General features: G+C 34.8%; 1 protein-coding gene and 1 long non-coding RNA gene across 3 annotated transcripts in view; both read left to right on the top strand.

Moving 5' to 3' along the window:
* LOC135151271 (uncharacterized) overlaps positions 1 to 11861 on the top strand; it is a 32049-nt gene extending 20188 nt beyond the window's left edge. Inside the window, exons 3-5 of one of the 2 annotated variants that reach the window (XR_010289883.1) lie at positions 9792 to 9895; positions 10341 to 10401; positions 10518 to 11861. This is a non-coding gene — a long non-coding RNA (uncharacterized LOC135151271). Of the gene's footprint in view, positions 1 to 9791; positions 9896 to 10340 lie in introns of both variants that reach the window. The other variant, XR_010289882.1, reaches the window with a different exon arrangement.
* Positions 11862 to 16253: 4392 nt separating this feature from the next.
* On the top strand, positions 16254 to 22953 carry LOC108211622 (uncharacterized). Its single transcript, XM_017383268.2, has 10 exons — positions 16254 to 16430; positions 17747 to 18009; positions 19081 to 19164; positions 19721 to 19921; positions 20278 to 20413; positions 20507 to 20669; positions 20797 to 20925; positions 21661 to 21855; positions 22099 to 22221; positions 22504 to 22953. The coding sequence occupies exons 2-10, from the start codon at positions 17796 to 17798 to the stop codon at positions 22606 to 22608; spliced, it is 1350 nt and encodes a 449-aa protein (XP_017238757.1). The 5' UTR covers positions 16254 to 16430; positions 17747 to 17795; the 3' UTR covers positions 22609 to 22953.
* The last annotated feature ends 634 nt before the right edge of the window (positions 22954 to 23587 follow it).

Genomic DNA, 23587 nt, shown 5'->3' with positions numbered 1-23587 from the left:
TGCTTCAGTTTGTTGATTATAAATAACCAACCAAGATATATAGAAATATCTTGCTTCAGGGGTTGCACTGAAATCTTTCGAGTACTTGGACAACATCTTCATTGTTTCCACAATCTTGAATACTTCAATCTTTATTCTTCACTGAGGCATGAACATATTAATGAACTTCTTCCAGTGAACTTATTCCTTCAAGACTGTAGATGGCTTCTTCAACCTTTGTCTTCGTATCTTCCGATTCCGGTGCAGGCGTAGTGTTATTTACTTGTCCTGTTCTATTGTTGAGTTATCATCCCTATGTAACAGATAGGGTTGTCTTTACATTTAGACTTACAGAGGAGTATATTTCTGTTTTTCCTCAGGGAGTCCTGAAAAGCTCCCATGATCATGTGTCCCAGATTTATCCTTGAATTCTGAGCTATTGCAATTCCAATCTCCTGGTTGAAGGTTGTGATGCCATGGAACCCTCCAGTCTTTGGTGCAAATACATGAGAAATGGAATTAAAGAAAAAATTCCATTCTCGAGGTAAATGCTTGACGTACATTTTGCTTGGAAGATCACCATTCTCCCTCTGGCAATGAATAGCAAAGAAGAAATTTGTTCGTTCAGCCTTGTCTGGAACAGCCTCAAAGTTGTCAGTTGGCAATTGGAGTGCAGTGTTCAGGGTTTGTTCAGTAATCATCAGTGTTCGTCCCTGAATGACGCACTTGAGTCCAAATACCTGTCCTTCATTTACAACAGAAATAGAAGACAGAAAATCTCGAAGTAGAGATTTGTTAAGATAAACTGATTCTGTCATAGCAAATCTAGCAAATGAAAATTCTGACATGTAACGAACCCAGCGTCGATAATTCGCTTGCGTAATTAAATTATTATTTTCAACAATAGTGAAATTTGTTTTCGGAATATCAAAATTTGCAGCCATTTTTAATTAGAATTAAAAATGATTATAAATTTCGTTTCACGAATAAACACGAACAAATATTCACGTTATGTCACGAAAATAATTAATTAATAACGCTCCGAAAAACCCTAAATTCAAGAATTTTAGAATTCAATGAAATTCAAGTATGTTGTACTCCTTGAAATTCTAAGAATTATAGGTTCGGTTTCGCAAATTTTCGATGCTAAACTCACGTTCAAAACTAGCCTAGAAGTCCAAGAGGTTCGAAAAACCCTTACGAAAAACGGTTATGGATCGTAAAAAGGTTTATATGAACTGAAAGCTTTCGACGAGAGGAACACGATTCTGGTCTCAGAAAACAAAATGGACAAAGTTTCGTTGTGGTTTTGTGGATTTGAGAGTGTTCGAGTTCGAGAATTCTGGAACAGAGGGAAGGGTTTTAAATTGTGTGTATATTGGCGTGTGTATTGTGAGGATGAAACAAGGAAAACGACTAAGTCTCATACTTATACACATATAGAGATAAGAGGCGCAATGAATGAAATTACGAGAACAGCCCCTATGCTATACACAGTGTACATATATGGCGCAAAGATTGAAAAGTCGGTTTTGCCCCTCATACACGCACTGTGTACAAGAAGCGCAACTCCGACACTTAGACGAATTTCTAAGTGGAACCTCAATTCTACACGGCATATATATACATTAAAACGCTCAGAGGCGCAACTTTTGACTAAAAAGTCAAATGTTGCGCCCATAACGGTATTCAGTATATTAAGAGTGAAAGAGAGAAAAATATTGAAGATACAAGTATATATATACGTTAACCTGGGGCGCAACATTTGACTAGTCAAATGTTGCGCCTGTTATATATTAACAGTATACATGTATTTGATCAAAAATATCGACATTTTTCACTCAAAGACATATCAAATTTGTCAAACTTATTTTGAATAAAATCAAAATATTCTAACGAATTGATATCACAATTAATATTAGATAAATTTGAACTAAATGGAGATTTAGTTAAAAGATATACAATAAATTGTGCTGCAATTATTTTAATTAAAATTTAATTAATGGACAACTTAAAATAATTTGAATTGCTTCAAATCCATTAATCAAATATAATTAAAATATAAATCAAATAAGCACTTAATATTCATTAATTGAATATAAGCACTTAAATAATTCAAGAAGATTAATTCTAAATATCTACCACTTAGCAATTAATCACATAATCACATAAATCATGCAAATCATATAAATCATGGCAAATAATTAAAACTAATTATCAGAAAATTATGTAAAATACTGGATGCTCTTTGTAAATTCACAAGTCCTGAAAATATGTACATTTTAAAACTTGTGAACTTACGAACAAATTGCAGTTATTTCTTGTCTAATTAATTAGACATATTTAACATCCCAAGTTCACCAACCAGTCTAGAGAAAGTGGATTCGTCTAGTGGTTTAGTGAAGATGTCTGCAATTTGTTGATCAGTAGGTACGAAGTGTAACTCTACTGTTCCATTCATGACATGCTCGCGAAGGAAATGATACCTGATATCAATATGCTTTGTCCTGGAGTGTTGAACAGGATTGTTGGCAATGGCAATGGCACTCGTGTTATCACACAGAATCGGAATTTTATCCAACATGAGTCCATAATCTTGTAGTTGATTCCTCATCCACAAGATTTGAGCACAGCAACTTCCAGCAGCTATGTATTCAGCTTCCGCTGTAGACGTAGACACGGAGTGTTGCTTCTTGCTATACCATGACACCAACCTTCGTCCAAGAAACTGACAGCTTCCTGAAGTACTTTTCCTATCAATCTTACATCCTGCAAAGTCAGAATCTGTATAGCCAACCAGATTAAAACCTGTATCTTTAGGGTACCAAATCCCTAGATTGGGGGTTCCCTTAAGATACCTAAAAATACGCTTAACAGCTATAAGATGTGACTCTTTAGGATCAGCCTGGAATCTAGCACATAAACAAGTTGCGAACATGATATCTGGTCTACTAGCAGTTAAGTATAAGAGAGAGCCAATCATACCTCGATACTTCGTGATGTCAACTGACTTACCAGATTTGTCCTGATCAAGTTTGACAGCAGTTGGCATAGGGGTTTTGGCAGTAGATGCTTCTTCCATTCCATATTTCTTCAGAAGATCCTTGATGTATTTAGATTGGCAGATAAAAATACCGTCAGGCTTCTGAATGACTTGAAGTCCTAGGAAGAAGGACAATTCTCCCATCATACTCATCTCATACTTGCTCTGCATTAACTTAGCAAATCTCTCGCACAAAAGATCATTAGTAGAACCAAATATAATGTCATCGACATATACTTGTACAAGAATTATATCATCCTTATGCTTTTTATGGAAAAGAGTTTTATCGATGATACCTCTGGTGAAACCATTTTCAAGTAAGAACTTGGAAAGAGTGTCATACCAGGTTCGAGGGGCTTGCTTCAGGCCATAGAGTGCTTTGAAGAGAAAGTATACGAAGTCTTCAAATTCTTTGTCTTCAAACCCAGGGGGTTGTTCAACATAGACTTCCTCTTCCAGATCACCATTCAGGAATGCACTTTTCACATCCATCTGATATACTTTGAAGTTGGAGTGTGCAGCAAATGCTAAGAACATCCTGATTGCTTCAAGCCTAGCAACTGGAGCATAGGTTTCATCATAATCAATTCCTTCTTCTTGTGAATAACCCTTTGCAACCAGTCTTGCCTTATTCCTCGTAACAATACCATCTTCATCCAGTTTGTTTCTAAAAACCCATCTAGTGCCAACTATAGATTTTCCTTTAGGTCTTGGCACCAGCTTCCAAACTTTCTGCCTTTCGAATTGATTGAGTTCTTCCTGCATTGCAGATACCCAATCTGGATCACTTAGAGCCTCTTCAACTTTCTTTGGTTCTGTCTGAGACAAGAATCCAGCAAAGTTGCATTCATTCTGAGTTGCTCTTCTAGTCTGCACTCCTGTGTCTGGATCACCAATGATTTGTTCAACAGGATGGTCTCTACTCCATACTCTTTGTCTTGGCAGATTCAATCTTGATGATTCACCAAAATCATAGTTGTGTTGAGTGTGATGACTAGTAGATCCACTTTGACTTACTCCCCCTGAGCTGATGTAGATTCTATTTGTTGATCCTCCACTTTGACCACTGTGATCATGATGATCATTTGTATTGTTACCAATACTTCCTCCAGATGGTTCAGGATCAGCATTTCCTTCATTTGTATTAGGTTCCCTTATATCAGCTTCAGGTTGATCTTCTCCTAAATAAATGTCTTCAAAATTCTCAAACTCCAGAGAATCAGATTCATTTTCTTTTTGGAGACTTGGGAGTTTGGTATCATCAAATCTTACATTGATGCTTTCAATCAGCTTGTCGTCATTGATCAGATAAACCCTGTAGGCCTTAGACTCCAAAGAATAACCCAGAAATATGCCTTCTTCAGCTTTGGCATCAAACTTTCCCAAATGCTCTTCTTTTAACACAAAGCATTTTGCACCAAACACATGAAAGTAGCTCAGTGATGGTTTTCTGTTAGCCATTACTTCATAAGGAGTCTTATCCAAATCTTTGTTAATCAGGGTACGATTTTGAGTGTAGCAAGCAGTGCTTACAGCTTCAGCCCAGAAATAGATTGGAAGTCTTGATTGACTAATCATAGTCCTTGCTGCTTCAATCAAGGTTCTGTTCTTCCTTTCTACGACACCATTTTGTTGTGGAGTCCTTGGAGCTGAATACTGACGAGAGATGCCCTTATCAGTACAGAAGTTATTAAGAACAGCATTACGAAATTCTGTTCCATTATCTGATCTGATTGCCCTTACTGGCAGATCTGCTTCCTTTTCAATCTTCTTGATATGATCAATGATGACGAGTGCTGCTACATCCTTTGAATGTAAGAATAATACCCATGTGTATTTTGAGTAGTCATCGACGATCACAAGAGCATATCTTTTCCTTGATATAGAAGGAATGTTGACTGGTCCAAACAGATCCATATGAATCAGTTGAAGGGGTGAACCAATATCAGTCATGCCTTTGCTCCTGTGTGATGCTTTCTTTGACTTCCCTTTTTCACATGCATCACAGAGTCCTTCTTGACAGAATTCTTTCTGTGGCAGTCCTCTCACAAGTTCTCTTTTGACTAAAGAGTTCATAGTCTTAAAGTTCAAATGTGAGAGCTTCCGATGCCATAACCAACTATCATCAGCAGAGGCCTTGGTGTAGAAACACTTGACCTCCCCCTTACTTGCTGAGTCTATGTCGGCTATAAACAAACTTGATTTTCTTACACCACGAAGTGTAAGATCCTTGTTCTTCCGGTTCTGGATTAAGCAAACTTCCTTCTGAAAGATTACGTCGTATCCTTTGTCACAGAACTGACTGATACTCAGTAAGTTGTGCTTGAGTCCTTCCACCAGAGAGATATCTTCAATGATGACATTTCCAACTTTCAGCTTACCATATCCCGTTGTAAAACCTTTGCTGTCATCTCCAAAGATTACAATTGGGCCGGTTCTCATCACCACATCTGTGAGCAGGGACTTTTCTCCAGTCATGTGTCTTGAACAACCACTATCAAGAACCCACACAACTTTACTTTTCCTTCCTGTGCCCTGCATTCACAAATGGATTAAACTTTCTTTGGTACCCATACGTTCTTGGGTCCAGGTGATTTAGTAGAAACAGGATTATCAACAGAAACTGGTTTAACATGTGCTTGTTCAGGGGTGACTGGACTCTTCTCCTTTTTAGTCTTAGCAGGAGTGCTTTTAGACTTGGAGTTGGGAGTTTCCTTCTTCTTAGAAGGACTAGCAGTCTTTGCCACAGGGGCAACAGAAGGTGCAGGCATATTCATATTCATGGTAGATGGTGCAGAAAAAGATGCATTTAACATGGTAAAACATGCAGACATCATATTCATAGCACAGAGCATGCAACCTACTCTACCACATGGCAAATGAACAGCATTCATGTTAACAGTATTAGGCATGCTAGAAACAGAATTATCTACTTTAATCACTTTACATGCATGAGTAAGATGATTAGTAGAATTGCAATTATTACACACCTTTCTAGCATTAGAAATCCTAGAATTGGAGTTCTTAGGATCTAACTTGCCATTCCTGTTGTTCTTCTTTTTGTTGGAACTAGTACTTCCTAATCCAGTTTTATCTGAATCATCTCTGACATGGGAATTAGAAGGTACTTCTTGTGATTCCTGTTTTACTTGAGGCTTAACAACTTCCTCATTTTTCAACTCTTCCTTGATGACAAGGTCTTCTTCTATCAGAGGTTCTGTTTGTGCCATTCTAAAGATAGGGGTCTTGGTGTTCTTCAGAATTTTAGGTATATTTGTTCCTTCAGGAGCATTCTCAGTTCCTGCTGAAACAAATATGCCTTCATTCTCTTTTCTTTTCTTCCTTTTAGCTCTTTCCAAAGAACTATAGTCAAGGCCAATAGCAACCTTTTTATCAACCCTTTGACTATCCAAGATCTCTTTCTGTAGAAAGGCAGAATTCTGATAGGCCCTAAGCTTAGTTTCTAGGTCAGCAATCTGAGACCTAAGGGACTCCTCAATTTCTGCACTACACTTCTCCTTATTCTCTAGATATTCAATTCTATCTTTAAGGTTAGTGTTTATGAGTTTCTCTAAAGCTAATTCATCTACTCTTTCTTCAAGTTTAGCTATCTTTAGAGAAAGACTACTGTTATCTGATTCTGAAGCTAATAAACTAGTGTGCAAGTTATACATCTCTTGACCTAGTTCATTTATAGTCTTTTTATAATCAGCAGTAGTCATGTCATCAACAGAAATTTCAGGAGATACCTGAGATGGAGATTCCTCGACAGTGTCAGCCATTAATGCAAATGCATAATTGCTCTGGACAGGTTCATCATCAGAATCTGTGTCATCCCAGCTTTTTCCCTCAGCAATGTAAGCCCTTCCTTTGTGCTTGGCCACCATTGCTTCCAACTTAGCTTTTAGCTTCTCATTTTCTTTCTTCAGATCCTCATAAGAATTCTTCTTATCATATGAGTTGCTTCTGACAGGAGCAGCTTTGGGTTTCCTGCACTCTGTTGCAAAGTGCCCTAAGTCATTGCAGTTGTAGCATCTGACCTTGCTCTTGTCATACATGTTTGGTTTGAAACTGCCAGTACTCTTTGACCCTGAGCCTGAGTATCCTCCTTTACCCTGAAACTTGTTCCCTGAAGCTTTCTTGTACCGAGGGTTCTTTCTGAACTTGATATGCTTAAACCTTGCAGCCATATAAGCCATTGACTTATCTTCCAGCTGCTCCAGCTCTTCTTGAGTGTAGAACTCATCCTCCGGTTCTTCAGAAACTTCATCAACTTCAGCTTCTACAATCTCAGTAATGGTAGAAGGATAGTCAGCTTTGATGGATGAACAATCACTCTGAGCAACAGTGTGATCATTGATACCATATTCAACTAATTGTTGATAACCAAAGTATGGTTGATCAGCAATCAGTGCAGTGGTCTTCTGTAAGGCCATACTCTTGGATTCTGTTGATCCACCACCATATATAATCTTTCTCTGTTCAAGTTCCATCTCAAACGTCTTCAGTTTTCCAAACAGCTTTTCCAAAGTCATAGTCCTGAAGTCGCTTCTTTCCCGGATGGTCTCTGTCTTTACAACTAGATGGGGTGGCATCACAAATGAGAACTTTCTGTTTATCTCTTTCTGTGGATAAGTCTTTCCATGCAGGGTGAGTTCATTCAGTAACAACATGAACCTCTCGTAGATTTGAGAAATGTTCTCTCCAGGTATTGCCTGAAATGCTTCATATCTGGCAATTAGCATATCGTATCTGTTTTCCCTGACTTCTTCAGATCCCTCCATCAATGCCTCAATAGTGTCCCACATCTGCTTTGAAGTTTTCAGACTTAGTATCAGATGTGTCATTGTCTTGGTCATTGATTCAACAATTATGAGTTGCAGATTATGATCTTGTGCAACATATTCCTTATCAGTGTCAGTGTATTCACTTTTTTCTTTGGGAACAGACTTCTGTGGAATACGAACACCATTTTCAACAGATTCAGGAATAATCTTCATAGGCACAAATGGACCATTTTCCAGAATCCCAATGAACATGGGATTAGCAACTCTGATGTACAGCAACATCTTCATCTTCCAGTTGTTGTAGTCATCCTTGTCAAATGGAGGTACTTTGATTCCTAACTTGTGTGTCGACATTGTTATCAGATAAAATTACGATTGTACGGACAGCTAGCTTTTCAGATTGGTTACGGATCTCAGATCTGTATATCGATCAGCGTAGCTCTGATACCAATTGTTAGGTCCAATCAGACGTAGAAGGGGGGGTTGAATACGTCGTACCAATTTCTTCGATTTAATTTAATTGCGGATAATCTGTTTCAGTCCATGTTAAATCAATCGTAAATAAATAACTCCAGCAAGTCGGGGAATATTCTTTGTATTAGAAATAATCCTCGGGTGCTACAAATTCCAACACAAGTGTCGGCTGCAGAGACTACAATCACTCTATTACAAACTCTCGATAAATACGATCTTCTAATTTAACTCTCGAGAACGTGTATAGTGTGTGCACTTACAAAGTGTGTAGTTGTTTTCAAATGAAAACATCAAGCTCTATTTATAGGCTTCTCAACATCTAACCATGGTTAACGAGTTCGTCCTGGACGACTTGAGTTCGTCCTGGACGGATTCGATTTATCAGAAATAAACTAACTCCCAAATATCAAAGATGCGCCTCCAGAAAGTCAAACTTGGCGCCAGGACCACACAGTCAAAACTTGCGCTTCATATGACTCCATAGTGTCTGTGACTTAGATAAAACTAAGTTAGAAACACAACAGAAATTACTTGGTCAAACTTTGCGCCTGTAGAGGGTCAAATGATGCGCTAGTTTGACCAAGTCAAACATTGCGCCTGTAGAGTGTATACACGGGTGCCTTAGACAAATTCTGAGAGATGGAAGTTGCGCCTTGACTTCTGGGTCAAAGGTTGCGCTCCACATGGTTCACAGGAGAGGAGAGTTCTTTTGTCCTTAGAAACAAAACTTAAACTTGCGCTTTAGACCCTCCAATGTATGTAGCGCAAACTTTGACTTTCTGAGTCAAAGTTTGCGCCATGTACTACTGTGTACACTTCGAGTGACTTAGAAAAAATCTAAGTGAGAAAAACCTTTGACTCTTAGGTCAAACATTGCGCCAGAGGTATGAATATATATGTGTATACATATTATTAATTGATTTATTAATTACTTGAATTAAATTCTTATTCAAGTAATTATCAATTAATTATATATATATATATATACATATATATATCTTATTAATTTCAAACCTCTGAGGGTATTTCTGAGGCAGCTCGATTGACTTGATCAATAATTCATTGATCGAATCCATTGAATACTTTCGTACGTTCTGACGTCCTGTGCACTGGTCTGGTTCACGAACGACTCGAACTGAAATAATTCTTTGAATCCTTTGCTTGATAATATACTTGATCAGTCATTCCGGGTTAGATGTTGCTTCGATAGATTTGATTATAAATAATCAAATTAAATATACTGGAATCTTCTGGTCTTTGATACTTGATCTTCAGGCAGTCTTGATAGCAGAAACATATTGAACTTTATTCTTCACTGAGGCTTGAACATGTTAATGAACTTCTTCCAGTGGACGGATGCTCGTCTCAGATATCTTGATTGTCTTTGTCTGTTCGTATCGAATCTCCAACCTGTAGATTCCTGTATAATACTTACGTATTGTTTCCTGTCTTTCGTTGTGTTGAGTTATCGTAATTACAGTTACGTTACATTATGCTTTACAGATGAGTAGGCCTGTTTTCTGCGGAAATTTCGAGTACGAAACTCGCCAATCGGACCTGGAGCGTTTGTTTTCCAAGTACGGGAGAGTTGAGCGCGTCGACATGAAATCTGGTATCTTCATTCTATCCCTCTTTATTGAATTCTAGACTTACAATTATTTTACAGCAACTGTTTTGGTTATTTGATTTTGTATAAACGAATGCCGAGATATGTTCTTGCTCTGTGTGTCTAATTACTACGCTGCATCGTGGATGGATTTGTATTTGTTTATTATTTTTTCCTCGGATATTAGGGTTCTTTTTTTTCAACAGTAATAATATTGGTTTAATTTTATGGATATGGACATTTTGGGATATGGGGGCGTTATAAACTTGAGAATTGCCGGGAATGTGGTATCTGCTGTATGATTCTGCAAGTTGAATTCTTCGTAAGAGTTAGTCTGTGATTGTGGTAATGTTAAAAGATATAGATTCTTTTAAAGAGATAGTCTATTGATTAAACATGAATGTTTTGGGGAAAAAGAACGAGTAATTTCTGAAAAGTTCCTGTACTGCAGGAGAAGCATAGTAACTATGTTTGCTGCGGTCTGCTATTTCCGTCTACTGACTTGAAGAATGGTATGTACATGTATGAAAGGAATATATATATTTGTGGTTAATACTCATGCTATTTATAAAGAAATTTAAGTTGATATAGAACTCAAACTTCATGTAAGGTTGATAATTTTTTTTAGTGGCCTTAAGGTATGGAAGAAACCTGAAGTGGAAAATCCTGGATTTTGTATTTTGTATTTTACGAGGGATTCGGTAGTTTACCAGTGGTTGAAAGTAATGGCAATGTGGTAATATAAGCATCAGAGACATTCAGTTCCTACCACTTGCACCTGCTGTTTACAAAGAATAAAGGTATCGAAGTTGGGTTATTTATATTCCAGCAGCTTCATCACTTGGATGCTAATCATGGTATAGGAAGATAGTTCCAGATCGCTATTATTACTCAACTGGTAATGTTGAGACTTAAGGTTACTTGACTGCATCTAATTATGTTTTTCATTCTTTCACTTTTCATGATTTCATATTATCTTATTAGTAATCGAAGTGTAGTCGAGGATATACAAATTCAAAGTACTGAGCTTTAGCGGTTAACTGTCTTTTATGCCTGTAAGAGTACTATTATACTGTTTCTGGAATCCCCTGGCTGTAGCTTTCCTGTAAACAAACATATAGCATCACAATTTAATTCCTTTAACTTTTATTTTAAATTTAAATTATGACTCCTCTTTATTCTAAAACCAGCTCCTATAATATCTTTACTGATATCCATTGAAGTTAGTTTGTTTGACCTGTATTTCTGTTCTGAGAGTTGATTTTAATATTACTGGATTTACACCCCTATATCAGAGTAGTTTCTTTCTTGGAATTATTTGAGATTCCAGATGGGATCCAGAAAAGTTAGGATATAACCACACCCATTAAGTTTCTGATTTGTTTGGCAAACCTCGAACCCATAGTTACCAACAACTGTGCAAAAATTACTTGACATGCTGAATTCGATTGCCAAATTTCAAGCATTGAAGTTTCAACTGGTAGTATACCTATTCAAGTCGACTCAGAGCTTGGTCCTGCCCGAGTCTAAAATGCTCTAGAAGCAAGAAGTTAATTGTTTCTTACAAGTAGAATCAATAGTTTATAAGTTAACTATGCAATTTAGAGAGCCCCGTCCATCTGCAGGAGACCGGTTTTCTTTTTTTCTTTTTCTTTTTGCAGGCCAAGGAGATGAATTCCGTCCACTGTGTTGAGAACACTTCATGAGAAATTTATCCTGCCGTCTTTCTAAGAGTCCAAGTTGAGGAGCTAGCAAGGTTTCAGAGACATATTCTGTTTCTGTTGGGGACATTTATCTAATAAAGTTGTCTAAGTTGATCGTTTTGTGAATTCTGGAGATCCTGCACCTCTTGCAAATGGTGAACCAGTATATGTTGCCAATATAGAATACAGTGATCCTCCTGTGACTGTAAACTGGTTTCTGGTAACTTTTTTGTAGAAACTTTGTTGTCCGTATGAAATCTTCTTTCAGAATATAATAATTAAAATCTTAGCAGAGGGGCTTACAATGTTGAAATGGGTGGATATAATACTTTTGCCTATCTATTATTTAAAAAAATGAAAAATAAAGTGTTTAGAATGATAAAGATTTCGCATCAGTTTTTATATCAAAATATATAAAAAAAATTGTTTTGTTTACTAAGTGTACACGTGACTTAAAAAAAATATAAAATTGACTTATTCTTAATACATTATTTCCATATTAAGTAATTAGTTATAACTTATAACTAAATTAAAAATATTTAAAGTCTAACATGAACTTATTTTATCTAATAAAAAAATACCATTTAAATATTTAGAAAAAAGAGTATCATATTTTTAAATTATTATATTTCTACATAATATCTATGTTTTGTTTTTACATTAAATTAATTGTATTAGATTAGGTGTAACCGAGAAACTATTATAATATATTTTAACTTAATTTTATTAAAATTATCTATTAATAAAGATAATATTGTCTTGAAGTGTATATTCTTTGTCGCAAATGATGTAAATGGTCAGTGGTCAGTTCTCCAATATTTTCTACAAAATACTTTACACAAATTCTAGAATCGGAGATATAAGTTTATTATACTAACTTTGTGTTAGATTCTAAGAAATTCTTCTGTCTTAAACTATTTGATATTTTTTATATCAAATGAGGACAATCATTATAAATTGAAGGGATACTCCGTACACCCAGATCAAATGGATGAATTTACATGTTTTCAGGGTAAAATTGCTCTACTCATGGGATGTTTTTCGGTTTATCTTCCACAATCCATCCATTGACTTCTATCTAGATCTATTTTAAAATTACTTTTAATTCATTTTTATGTAAGACCTATAATGCAAGTGATTTAGACACTTAATATTATTATTATTGGTAAGAGTCATTCTAATTCTAATAGAGTTATCCAGTTTGATGTGGGGAACAATAGTACATATCTTTGGCTGCTTAAAAACTTAGTATGTGTTATTAAAGTTATAAGAAGAATGAACTGTGTACATGCAAGTTGATATAACATGGGGTATATGGATCTTTGCTGCATGAATAGCCTATCCATTACCATCTTATGCTTGAGTCTTTGCCACTTCTCCACACATTACAGTCTACAGAAACAAGAATACAGTTATTGACAAAGAACTTTGGAAGGAGGCATCGCTCTTATTGTCGTAACATTTTCCAATATTATCATATATTGATATTAAGAAAAAAAATTCACATATAAATAATAAAAATATTTTAATAACTAAAACTTTTAAATGGATAGATTTCTTTTCCAATAACTAAAAATTTTAGCTCAATACTTTAATATAACTAAAATTTTCAAATACAATAGTACCGTGTGCTATACTATGAAATATGAAAAATATGAGGTAATATTGATCAAAAACCACATTATCATATATTAATATTAAGAAAACATTCACATATGGAAAAGAAATGATTACTTATACTAATATTTTATAATATAGAAAAAATATTGTACAAGACAAACTTTCAAAAGTGAATATAACCAATCAATTAATATAATTTAATATCATTTTATTTAATTAATGAAAAACTCTAATAAATTAATATTAAAATTATATGGTCGCCCGTGCTTCGCACGGGTTATAGGCTAGTATATAAAATTTCGCGCTTAGCATGTGCCCGCACATACTAAAATAACCGTTAATTTAAACATGGTTGTTGTCATGCTGAGACTCCACTATCAAATTCTCGAAATCCCCATAAAAGAAAACTCAATGATATTGTAATGATTGAGCATAGGACCCAGAAAACGACTAATATTTGAGAGACCCAAAATCATTCCACAAGTGGAGCCTGGAGGATAGCTCACGCCTGGTGCACAAACAGTTTGCGTGCCCACAATTAATTAATAAGGCTCCTGTTCCCGAATAGATTTATACAATTTTATTTAGGGAAAATAGATTTTTTTGTCACCGAACTTATTATGTTTTTAGAAACTTGCCACTCAACTAAATTTTTTTTCCTTTTAGTCACTAATGTTAGGTTTGGATTTGTTTTTAGTCACTCACTTAGGTTCGGATATGATTATTAGCATTGTGATAATTTTTTGTAGCATGATTAACACATAGTGATGATATATAATTTTTTTGATAATATGATGTATGTTTATATCTTTGTATATAGCAATAATAACATAAAATGAGGTGATATAATATTAAAATCAGGAAAAATCGTAATTAAAATTCTAGAAATTCATTAAATCATCAGTATGGAATCAATGACTTCAAATAATTTATGCTCTCCATGATAAAATAAAGTCTAATTGAGTGATACAATGCATCATTTTTCACTATTAAAGTTTCAATCACCTAGTTCAGCCTAAGATCTCTCTTAAATTTATCCTCATAATTTTTAATAACTTTATCTTATTATAATTTACAAGATAAAGATATATAAATAGAGAGGAAAACTTATTCTTCGATGATTTATGAGATTTTCTTTTTGCGTATAAAAATTAAACACTAATTTTTTATTCGGAAGAAAAACTAAATTAATTTATGAGAGTACACTTTTTGAAACCGTAAAATGCGTGTTTAACTCTTATCACCGAAGATAAACGATCCTGGGTACATAAAAGTACTATATATAAAGATAGACATATATCAAATCATCAAGATATTACAGGTTATCACTATATTTTAATAATACTACAAAAAATTAATATAATGGTAATAATCAAATCCGAACCTAACTTTAGTGGCAAAAAAAATTCCGAACCTAACATCAGTGACTAAAAGGAAAAAAAAATTAGTCGAGTGGCAAGTTTCTAAAAACATAATAAGTTCGGTGACAAAAAAATCTATTTTCCCTTTTATTTAGTGCCAATTACATTCGTCCAAGCCCGTGACGGTCTCTCCCAAGAAAAATCATGTGTCACGCCTGGAGGCTGGAGCAGTAGTAAAGAACAAAGTTGGACGAGTGTCGATTTGAGATTCTTTAAAAAAAAAATTCCCTCAAAACCATTTCTTACATGTTTGTTTGGCGTTTTATCCAATTCTTTACATTTCAAATATATCAAAAATAATCAATGAGTTCCATCATTTTCTCATTTATAATTAGAGTTTGTGAAATTAATTTATAATTTATATATTTGAAAAAATTATAATTTGTAATTTATGTGTTTGGAAAATTTATAATAAACATATATAGGGTCGTGCTCAAGAGAAAACCAATGCTTAAAATAGAACCATAGAACGACTAAGGTTCCACTGCAGAACCCTATATTTTTCATAGATTTTCAGGATCTAAATCTAAATACATGTTTTTTGCATCGTTTTGTGTGTTCAAAAGTAATTTCAAAATATAATATATAAATAAGACATTTTTTTCATGTGTAGTTCTGCTGTATAATCCTAACAGGTTAAATATCAAACTAGTCACTGAAATGAAGGTCATATATCACTTTGTTCACTAATCTTAACAGGGTCTCCTTTTAATCATTCAAGACATAATAAATATCAATCAAGCACCTCCAAATTTTAATCCAAGGAGTAAAAATATTACTCCCTCCGTCCCCTCCAATTCTTATCATTTGGAGGGGAGTGTTCGACACGCATTTTAAGATTCATGAAAAATATGGTTCTATAATTTATTTTTAAATTTTTTTTTTTCTGAATAAAAGTTTAATGTTTAAACTTTTATTCAGAAAAGGAAAATTTTAAAAATAAGTTATGAAACTATATTTTTTATGAGCCTTAAAATGCGTGCCGAGCAGTCCATTTCAAATGATAAGAATTGGATGGGACAGAGGGAGTATTTATAGAGCTTGACACATGAATTTTGATAACTACCACAACCAACTAAAGGTTATGACTATTAGTATTTATGACAATATATTTAGATTTTATCAATCTTATTTACTATTTATTTTTGATTAAAACAAAAAAAAAATTAATATAACAAGAATTAAATAGTAAATGGACTTTATAAAATCTAAATATATTATCATAAATACTAAAACTCATTATATTTTACTTGGTTGTGTTAGTATCAAAAATAATGTGTCAAACTTTATAAATAATTTTTTTACTTCTTGAACTATAATTTGGAGGTACTTGATTGATATTTATTGTTATTTTAATGATTGAAATAAGATCCTGTTAAGATTAGTGAGCAAAGTGATATATGACCTTCATTTCAGTGACCACTTTGATATTTAACCCTAATCCTAACAGAAACCCCCGGGAATAACTCCCCCTGTATAAAATACAAAAAAATAATTCCAAACTTTGTACTAGCACTCATAAATTGTACACACCCATAAAGATAATATCAAGTTTAAACAGACCCCTCTCTCAAAAAAAAAAAAAGTTTAAACAGACCCCATTAATTTTTCATCCTCCCGATTCTCTGCATCTATAAATTGACACCCATTTCTATTTATACCTGCACACACCCATATAATCACAAAATAAAAAAATCCCGCATAGATTTGCTGGATTCAACACCATCCTCTCCCACCCTCTCTATAAAACTTGATTAGTTGCAGAGAGGTGGGAGATTACATTTCATCATTCTCCAGGTACCCTCTTCTCTCTTTGCATGTTATGTTAACCACATTTGTCTCTACCAAAACTCGAACCCGGACAAAGGATATCCGCTAGACTAAGCCTTTATTGTCCGGGACTCGTTTCCCTGCATTCATATATGTACAATATTGTCGAAATCTTGATTTTTTTTTATACGTACGCCCATTCAAATGCAATATTTATAGAATATGTGTAGTTTTTAATGGCATTGATGTTATAAGTGTAGCTCTGTTCGGTCAAAATTGTTACAAATTTGAATTGGATGTCTATAATTTTGTTTGTTTGTGGCCCTTCCTGGATCTTGATCTTGGTGTGTACATATTTAGGAATTTTTTTTCGAATTATTAGGTACATTTGTTTCCCTGGCAAGTTTAAGGGAATGGCTGTAAATTAGAAAAACAGTATCTTTTTTGTACATTTTTCAGATGCTATGCTTAGGGTTGGCAATTTTGATATATGAAATAGAACTCTTTAAATCATTGATGGGTTGTACACAACTACACTCTTTACAGATTTGATGAGTTCTTTGGATATGGTAGGAAGTTTGTGATTATGTTTTATGGTTCTTGGTTGAACTCAATGTGAGCGCTAGTGGTCAAGTATGTCCAGATGAACTATAAACAATGTTTTGGAGTGCGTCATAAAATTGATAGCAAGGGACATCATTTTAAAATGTCACATTTATATGGTGCTGTTACTTGAAGGGTTTAGGATCAGTCTGATGCACCTTTGAAATGGACATATTTTTTTCTATGCCAAATAATGTTCTGTACATCTTTTGTATGATATTTGAAACAACATTTGTAGGTGTACCACGGCAAATTTGACACCATTGTTGGATTCTAAAGTGACACCATTGTTTCCCTGGCAAGTTTAAGGGAATGGCTGTAAATTAGAAAAACAGTATCTTTTTTGTACATTTTTCAGATGCTATGCTTAGGGTTGGCAATTTTGATATATGAAATAGAACTCTTTAAATCATTGATGGGTTGTACACAACTACACTCTTTACAGATTTGATGAGTTCTTTGGATATGGTAGGAAGTTTGTGATTATGTTTTATGGTTCTTGGTTGAACTCAATGTGAGCGCTAGTGGTCAAGTATGTCCAGATGAACTATAAACAATGTTTTGGAGTGCGTCATAAAATTGATAGCAAGGGACATCATTTTAAAATGTCACATTTATATGGTGCTGTTACTTGAAGGGTTTAGGATCAGTCTGATGCACCTTTGAAATGGACATATTTTTTTCTATGCCAAATAATGTTCTGTACATCTTTTGTATGATATTTGAAACAACATTTGTAGGTGTACCACGGCAAATTTGACACCATTGTTGGATTCTAAAGTGATCAAAATGGGTGCTTGCTCATCCAGGCCGTATTCAAAACGGATTGCTTCGTTACCACCTTCAGATATTAAATCAAGGAAAAGGCACCATCGTCGACACAAAAGAGTTGGCAAGAAATTCTATAAACATGTCCTTTATGGACCGAAGAAAAGGTCAAAAAGTGTTGGCAGTGTAGATGATTTTGCGGTCAGTGAGTTTGTTCAGACCACCACCACCCACAGTAAGTCCAAAGTTTCAAATTTAACATTTAATGTCACGCAGTTGAAATGGCACCATGATCCAGTTGATGGAAATAGTATATTCTAGATCTTAAATTGCATATATTATATGTTAATCTGTGGTGAAGTATGACCAGAGTTGGTATCTTCATTGGACAACAAAGTGATTAGTACCCGCCTTGTGGTTGCCACAAGATAAGAGAGGTCTTGACATACTAATGGTACTTGCCTACCTGGCCATCGGTTTGTGTACCATATATTATCGGAATGCATAAATATGCTCTAGTATGGTCCATTTTCAGCATAGAAGTACAGTAATTACTACTTACAAAACAGACCCGTGATTTGAGAGGCTCGCAAGTGTGTAAGAATTTAGTAATTATCTGGCAAAGTTTTGCCAGCTGTACCTAATATTTTGTCAATTCTAATAACAAGAGTAGCATACAGGTCAATTCAATTCTAGATAATCAGGATACTGTGGCTGCTCAGGGACCAACAAATTTGTAAGAGTGAGAATTTATACATTCAATTGTAGTATTAAGTTTAAGTTAGTGGCTCTCCAGAATTCCCCAGGTATTACAAGGGGGACTCAGAGAATCATATCACATTTTAAACACTCCATCCCAATTGAAAATTGAATTCCCATTTTTGGCAAGAGGGGAGCACTTGACGCCCTTTTTTTTTGGAGCAATATTTTACCGTATTTGCAAATTAAATGATTGAGAATATTAGGCGACGGATTCAAACTCGAGACCTCTATGATACCATGTTAAGTTACAAGCTCTTTTACATTTTTAATTTATTTAGAAGAAGACTTAATAGGATCATGTAATTTACCTTTCCTGTATGATAATCACTGTCGTCCATAAAATTGTAACAATTTTCGATTAATCATTCTTGGTATATTAAGTCTAAAATTTGCTCTCTGCATGCTTATTCACGTCGTTAACATGAACTTAGAAACTTGCCTTTTAAATAGTAAAAAATTGTTGTATACTTTTTCCGACCTTTTAGAATTTATGGATAGAAACATCTTGACTTGAAAATGATATATAATGTTAATTTTCCTGCAGTAATCTGCCAAGAGGAATCATGGTATGATACACTTAGCATCTTGGAGTCCGAATCAGATGATGAGTTTAATAGTGTTTACGGAGGTAATAGACATCAACACTTGGTTTGTTTTACATTTTTCAGCTCGTTCTCTATTGTATAACGTCTAAAAGTTGACTATTAAGCTATACAAGTCATTTCCAAATATCCACTCCGAAGTAGGGTTTAAATACCTGAAATTTATGCCCCTGTCCTATGAGTGCAGAGGCTGTATCAGTGAATACCCCTGAATTTTGAGGAAAAAATGTTGGAAATTTCTGAAGAGGATTTACCAAAACTCTTAAAAAATGTAAAAGTTCTGATGCAGGTTTCATCTTAAATACATTAACAGATTGACTTATATTACTTTTTGCGTTGTGTATTTACATGAGATGATTTTTATCTTAGTTTAGGCAACTATGCATTATTACATTTTAAGTTTTGTATTGATCAGTGAACTTCTCAACTTTGGTCATAATTTCGTCACCAGAAACTATATTCAGCTCATCTGCTTCTGTGGCAGGCAGGCCAAAACAGCTCCACACACATGCACACATATTCTCTTTTTCTTATGCTGATTTATTCACCTGTATTTATACTTCTGTTCTTCTCTTTTTTTAGACTTTATAGTTGATCGGTTGAGCAATTTCAAAGATTACCATGACAAGATATTAAAGATAGATGGTGGTAGAATGGATATGTGTCTCAACAGTGGGCCTAAGGAGACAAATGAAGTCCAAGAAAATGTCAAGAGGAAATCAACAGTTATAAGGCTTTCCTTCAAGAGGAAATCTGTTGATGGTGATGAAACTAATGAATTTTGTAAGTTGCCATAAAAGGCATTTCCTTCAGCTTAGATATTGTGAAAATTGTAAATGGGTGTCCTATTTTCTATGAACATCATTTGCATTTCTTAAGCCTCCCTTTTGACTTTTGTTTCCATAAGAGTTGGAATCTGGTTTCCAGATTACTGTTCATGCTTATAGTTACTTTATGCTGACATCTTTGAATTTCAAAAACCCATAAGGATAGTTTTCTAGCTGGGAGTTGGTTTGATTTGAAACATTTCACCTTGATCCTTATTGATAATACTGATGCTGCTCAGTATTACACTATTACTCAATAATGTGCATACAATTATTAATTGAAAAAGCATTAAACGTTGTCATTTTGTGCAGGTGCATCAAAAAAATTCTTATACCGCCCCAGAGCAGGTCTCCAGATTCCATGTTGTAAAACTGATATGTCAACTCCAGGATGTTGGTCAAAGATTGAACCGTCAACCTTTAAACTCCGGGGGGATAACTATTTTAAGTATGATTTCCATCTCCAAATTTACAATGAACATGTAGTTCTTCTTCATATGCTTGCAGTATAATAATATATTTATGACAACTTAATGTGCAGAGATAAGAAGAAAATCCCTGCACCAAATCATACTCCTTATATACCAACTGGGGTCGATCTATTTGTTTGCCCAAAGAAAGTCAATCACATTGCGCAATACCTTGAACTTCCTTCTGTTAAAAAGGACGGAGAACTGCCTCCACTTCTCATTGTAAATATTCAGGTATTTGCATAATTGATCTGCTTTAGTTACTCACTGGTTGTCTGGTTCCACTATCTGGAGTATGTTGCGCCCTCATAATGTTTTTATTTAAGCTGTTCATTTATTTATGTCGTCCCCCTTGTTGCAGTTGCCTACTTATCCCACTGCAATGTTCAATGGAGACAGCAATGGAGAAGGACTGAGCCTTGTATTATACTTCAAACTTTCAGAGACTTTCGAGAAAGATACCTCAGCTCAGTTTCAGGAGACCATTAAGGTATCATTCAATAATAACTGCTGCCATCCCCAAACCTTAGGTTCTATGGAAACACAAGTAATGAAATAATTAACAGATGGGTTTTAGAGACTGCTTAGTCATTCATCGGTTCGACTTCACACTTCCACTCAAACTGTTTTAGTTACACTTCCAAACCTTTTGATGTCTTTAGCCTGTGAGTCTATATGACTGGTACCAACGTCTAGTAGTGCAACAACGACGGTGGCTTTCACATAGTGCATAAAATTAACTGCTGTGCTAAATTATATCTGTAACTAATTAGTCATGCTACATATTACAAGTTCAAATATCCAGCCTCATGAGATTTCCTTTCATAGTCCGGATACATATGTGCGGTTGTCAAATTTTTAAATTCGGTGCCGTAGTATTTTTGCTGTTATCTTTTAAACTTGTTGCATTTTTGTTTGAATACACGGCCTTCAGCTGGTTTAAGGTAGAACTTGCAATCTCCAATCCAGTCAGAATTTTGTACATTGATTTTCAGGGCAAATGTATTCAATAAGTGTCCTGGACACCATAGCATTTGTCAGGTGATATAGATATATCTTGAACAGGGAATGAGCTAATAATATATTGCCTAAACTTTGAGCCATTTTTCCTCATGGAATATTGCCAAATCTATTGTCCTTTATAGTTGCTGCCTGCTGGCTCCACTTGCTTTTTTTCCATGTGCTTTGGGCCTTTGGCAATTGAAAGGGTTGATTTGTTCTGCAGAGATTAGTTGAGGATGATATGGAAATAGTTAAAGGGTTTGCAAAGGAGAGCACAGTTCCTTTCAGAGAAAGGCTTAAGATTATGGTTGGTGTGGTTAATCCAGATGATCTTGTATCCAGTTCAACTGAAAGAAAGCTTCTAAATGCTTACAATGAAAAGCCGGTCCTCTCACGCCCACAACACAACTTTTATCAGGTTTACTACCATACTTTTGGTTGTGTGTTTGCTTCTGAGAAAAAAAAATGAGGTGTAACAATTAACCAAGTGACGAATATTTCCCACTAATTGTGTATATTATGACTCGTCTTTCAAGCTATTTTCTGCATGCTTGAAATTCTAGATGCAATGTCTGAAGCACATTTATGATATAATCAAGTTCTCATCTTGCTTTTTTCTGTTTTAAAAAAAAGTTCAGTTAATGCCAACTCTCTTATGCAGGGATCCAACTACTTCGAGATTGACCTTGATATTCATCGGTTCAGCTATATAGCTAGGAAGGGACTCGAAGCATTCCGGGAACGCTTGGCATGTGGTATCCTAGATCTTGGCCTAACGATTCAGGTATGACCACAATTCTTTGCTAACCAATTTCTGTAGTTGGGAAAAATGGGGCTATGCAGTTCATATTATACCAACACCGTGAGCAACTTCTCAAGCCACTAAAGCCATTACTTCTTTTAGCTAGGGGAGTGATGCAGACTTGCATTCACTAGCTGATTTAAGAAAACTCTTGATGATATAAATCAATCTCATGGGATGTTATGCATTCTATCTTTGATTCAGTCGATTACATTCTACTATGAATGTTCATTGTTACTAATCCATTGCTAATTGAAAACACAGGCTCAAAAACCAGAAGAACTGCCAGAGAACGTGCTTTGCTGCCTTAGACTTAACAAGATCGACTTCATTGATCGTGGCCAAATACCCACAATAGTTACGAGTTGATAAGTAAGCTTGAGCTGTGGTATGACCTGTTTGGTATTACTAACTTTCGACAGTCTGTGAGGCAGGATCCAGAGGTCTGTGTGTACAAATTTTTTTCAGATGAAAGGAAGAGAACAATTTACCATTTGAAACAGAACAATCTAAGAAAATTAAAATCATTTTAAATCAAGAATTATGAACTTGACAACCAAATCCTCTTATTAATATCATACCGGTATATGTAAATTACTGTAGTGTGTCTTCAAAGCTGTGATTTGTTCAATCACAGATGGTTTATCAGTACCAATTTATGTAAACCAATATCCACAATTTTGGTCAATGCAAACTAGCTTTCTTCCTTCTTAATTCTCTCTGTTTATGTGTTATGGCTCATTAATGCACATGCATTATTGCACATTATATCATCATCTGCGAAAATAAAATTAACGATGCAGTGGCGAAAAAACAGCACTAGAAAGATACAGATAAGAATAGTGTTACATACCCCAAATTTTGTCTCCAATTTTTTTCTCAAATGACATGACAAACAGATGACTATTTTTATGCATACATGGAATCTCATTATTCTTACTAGATGACTATTTTTATGCATACATGGAATCTCATTATTATTACTACTGTGAGTTAAACACCAATCATACGTTGCCAACTAGATTTGGAAATTATATAACACAGCTTCCCCATGCATGTCTGGCGCTTGTGCTCAAAGAAATGTATGGTAATGGACATTTTACATACATTTAAGCTGTACTTTAAAATCACAAGCTTGTTCCGTAAATACTCAATCATGTTAATCTTGTTAAATTAAAATATTATCTACTACTAATAATAAAAGTTAGTAAACCATCAACCAGCTGCACCATAACACCTGGTTGGGCTGCAAATTCTAATATGTATTCTGGAAAAAAGAATATTATTTTGACGTTTCTTATTGTTCAAATTAATGATATTCATACTTAAAACCATATAAATTTTGTCA

The sequence above is a fragment of the Daucus carota genome, chromosome 3, assembly GCF_001625215.2.
Source record: "Daucus carota subsp. sativus chromosome 3, DH1 v3.0, whole genome shotgun sequence".
NCBI lineage: Eukaryota > Viridiplantae > Streptophyta > Magnoliopsida > Apiales > Apiaceae > Daucus > Daucus carota.
Note: the sequence above shows the minus strand (reverse complement) of the source record. Positions and strands in the feature narration are given on the sequence as shown.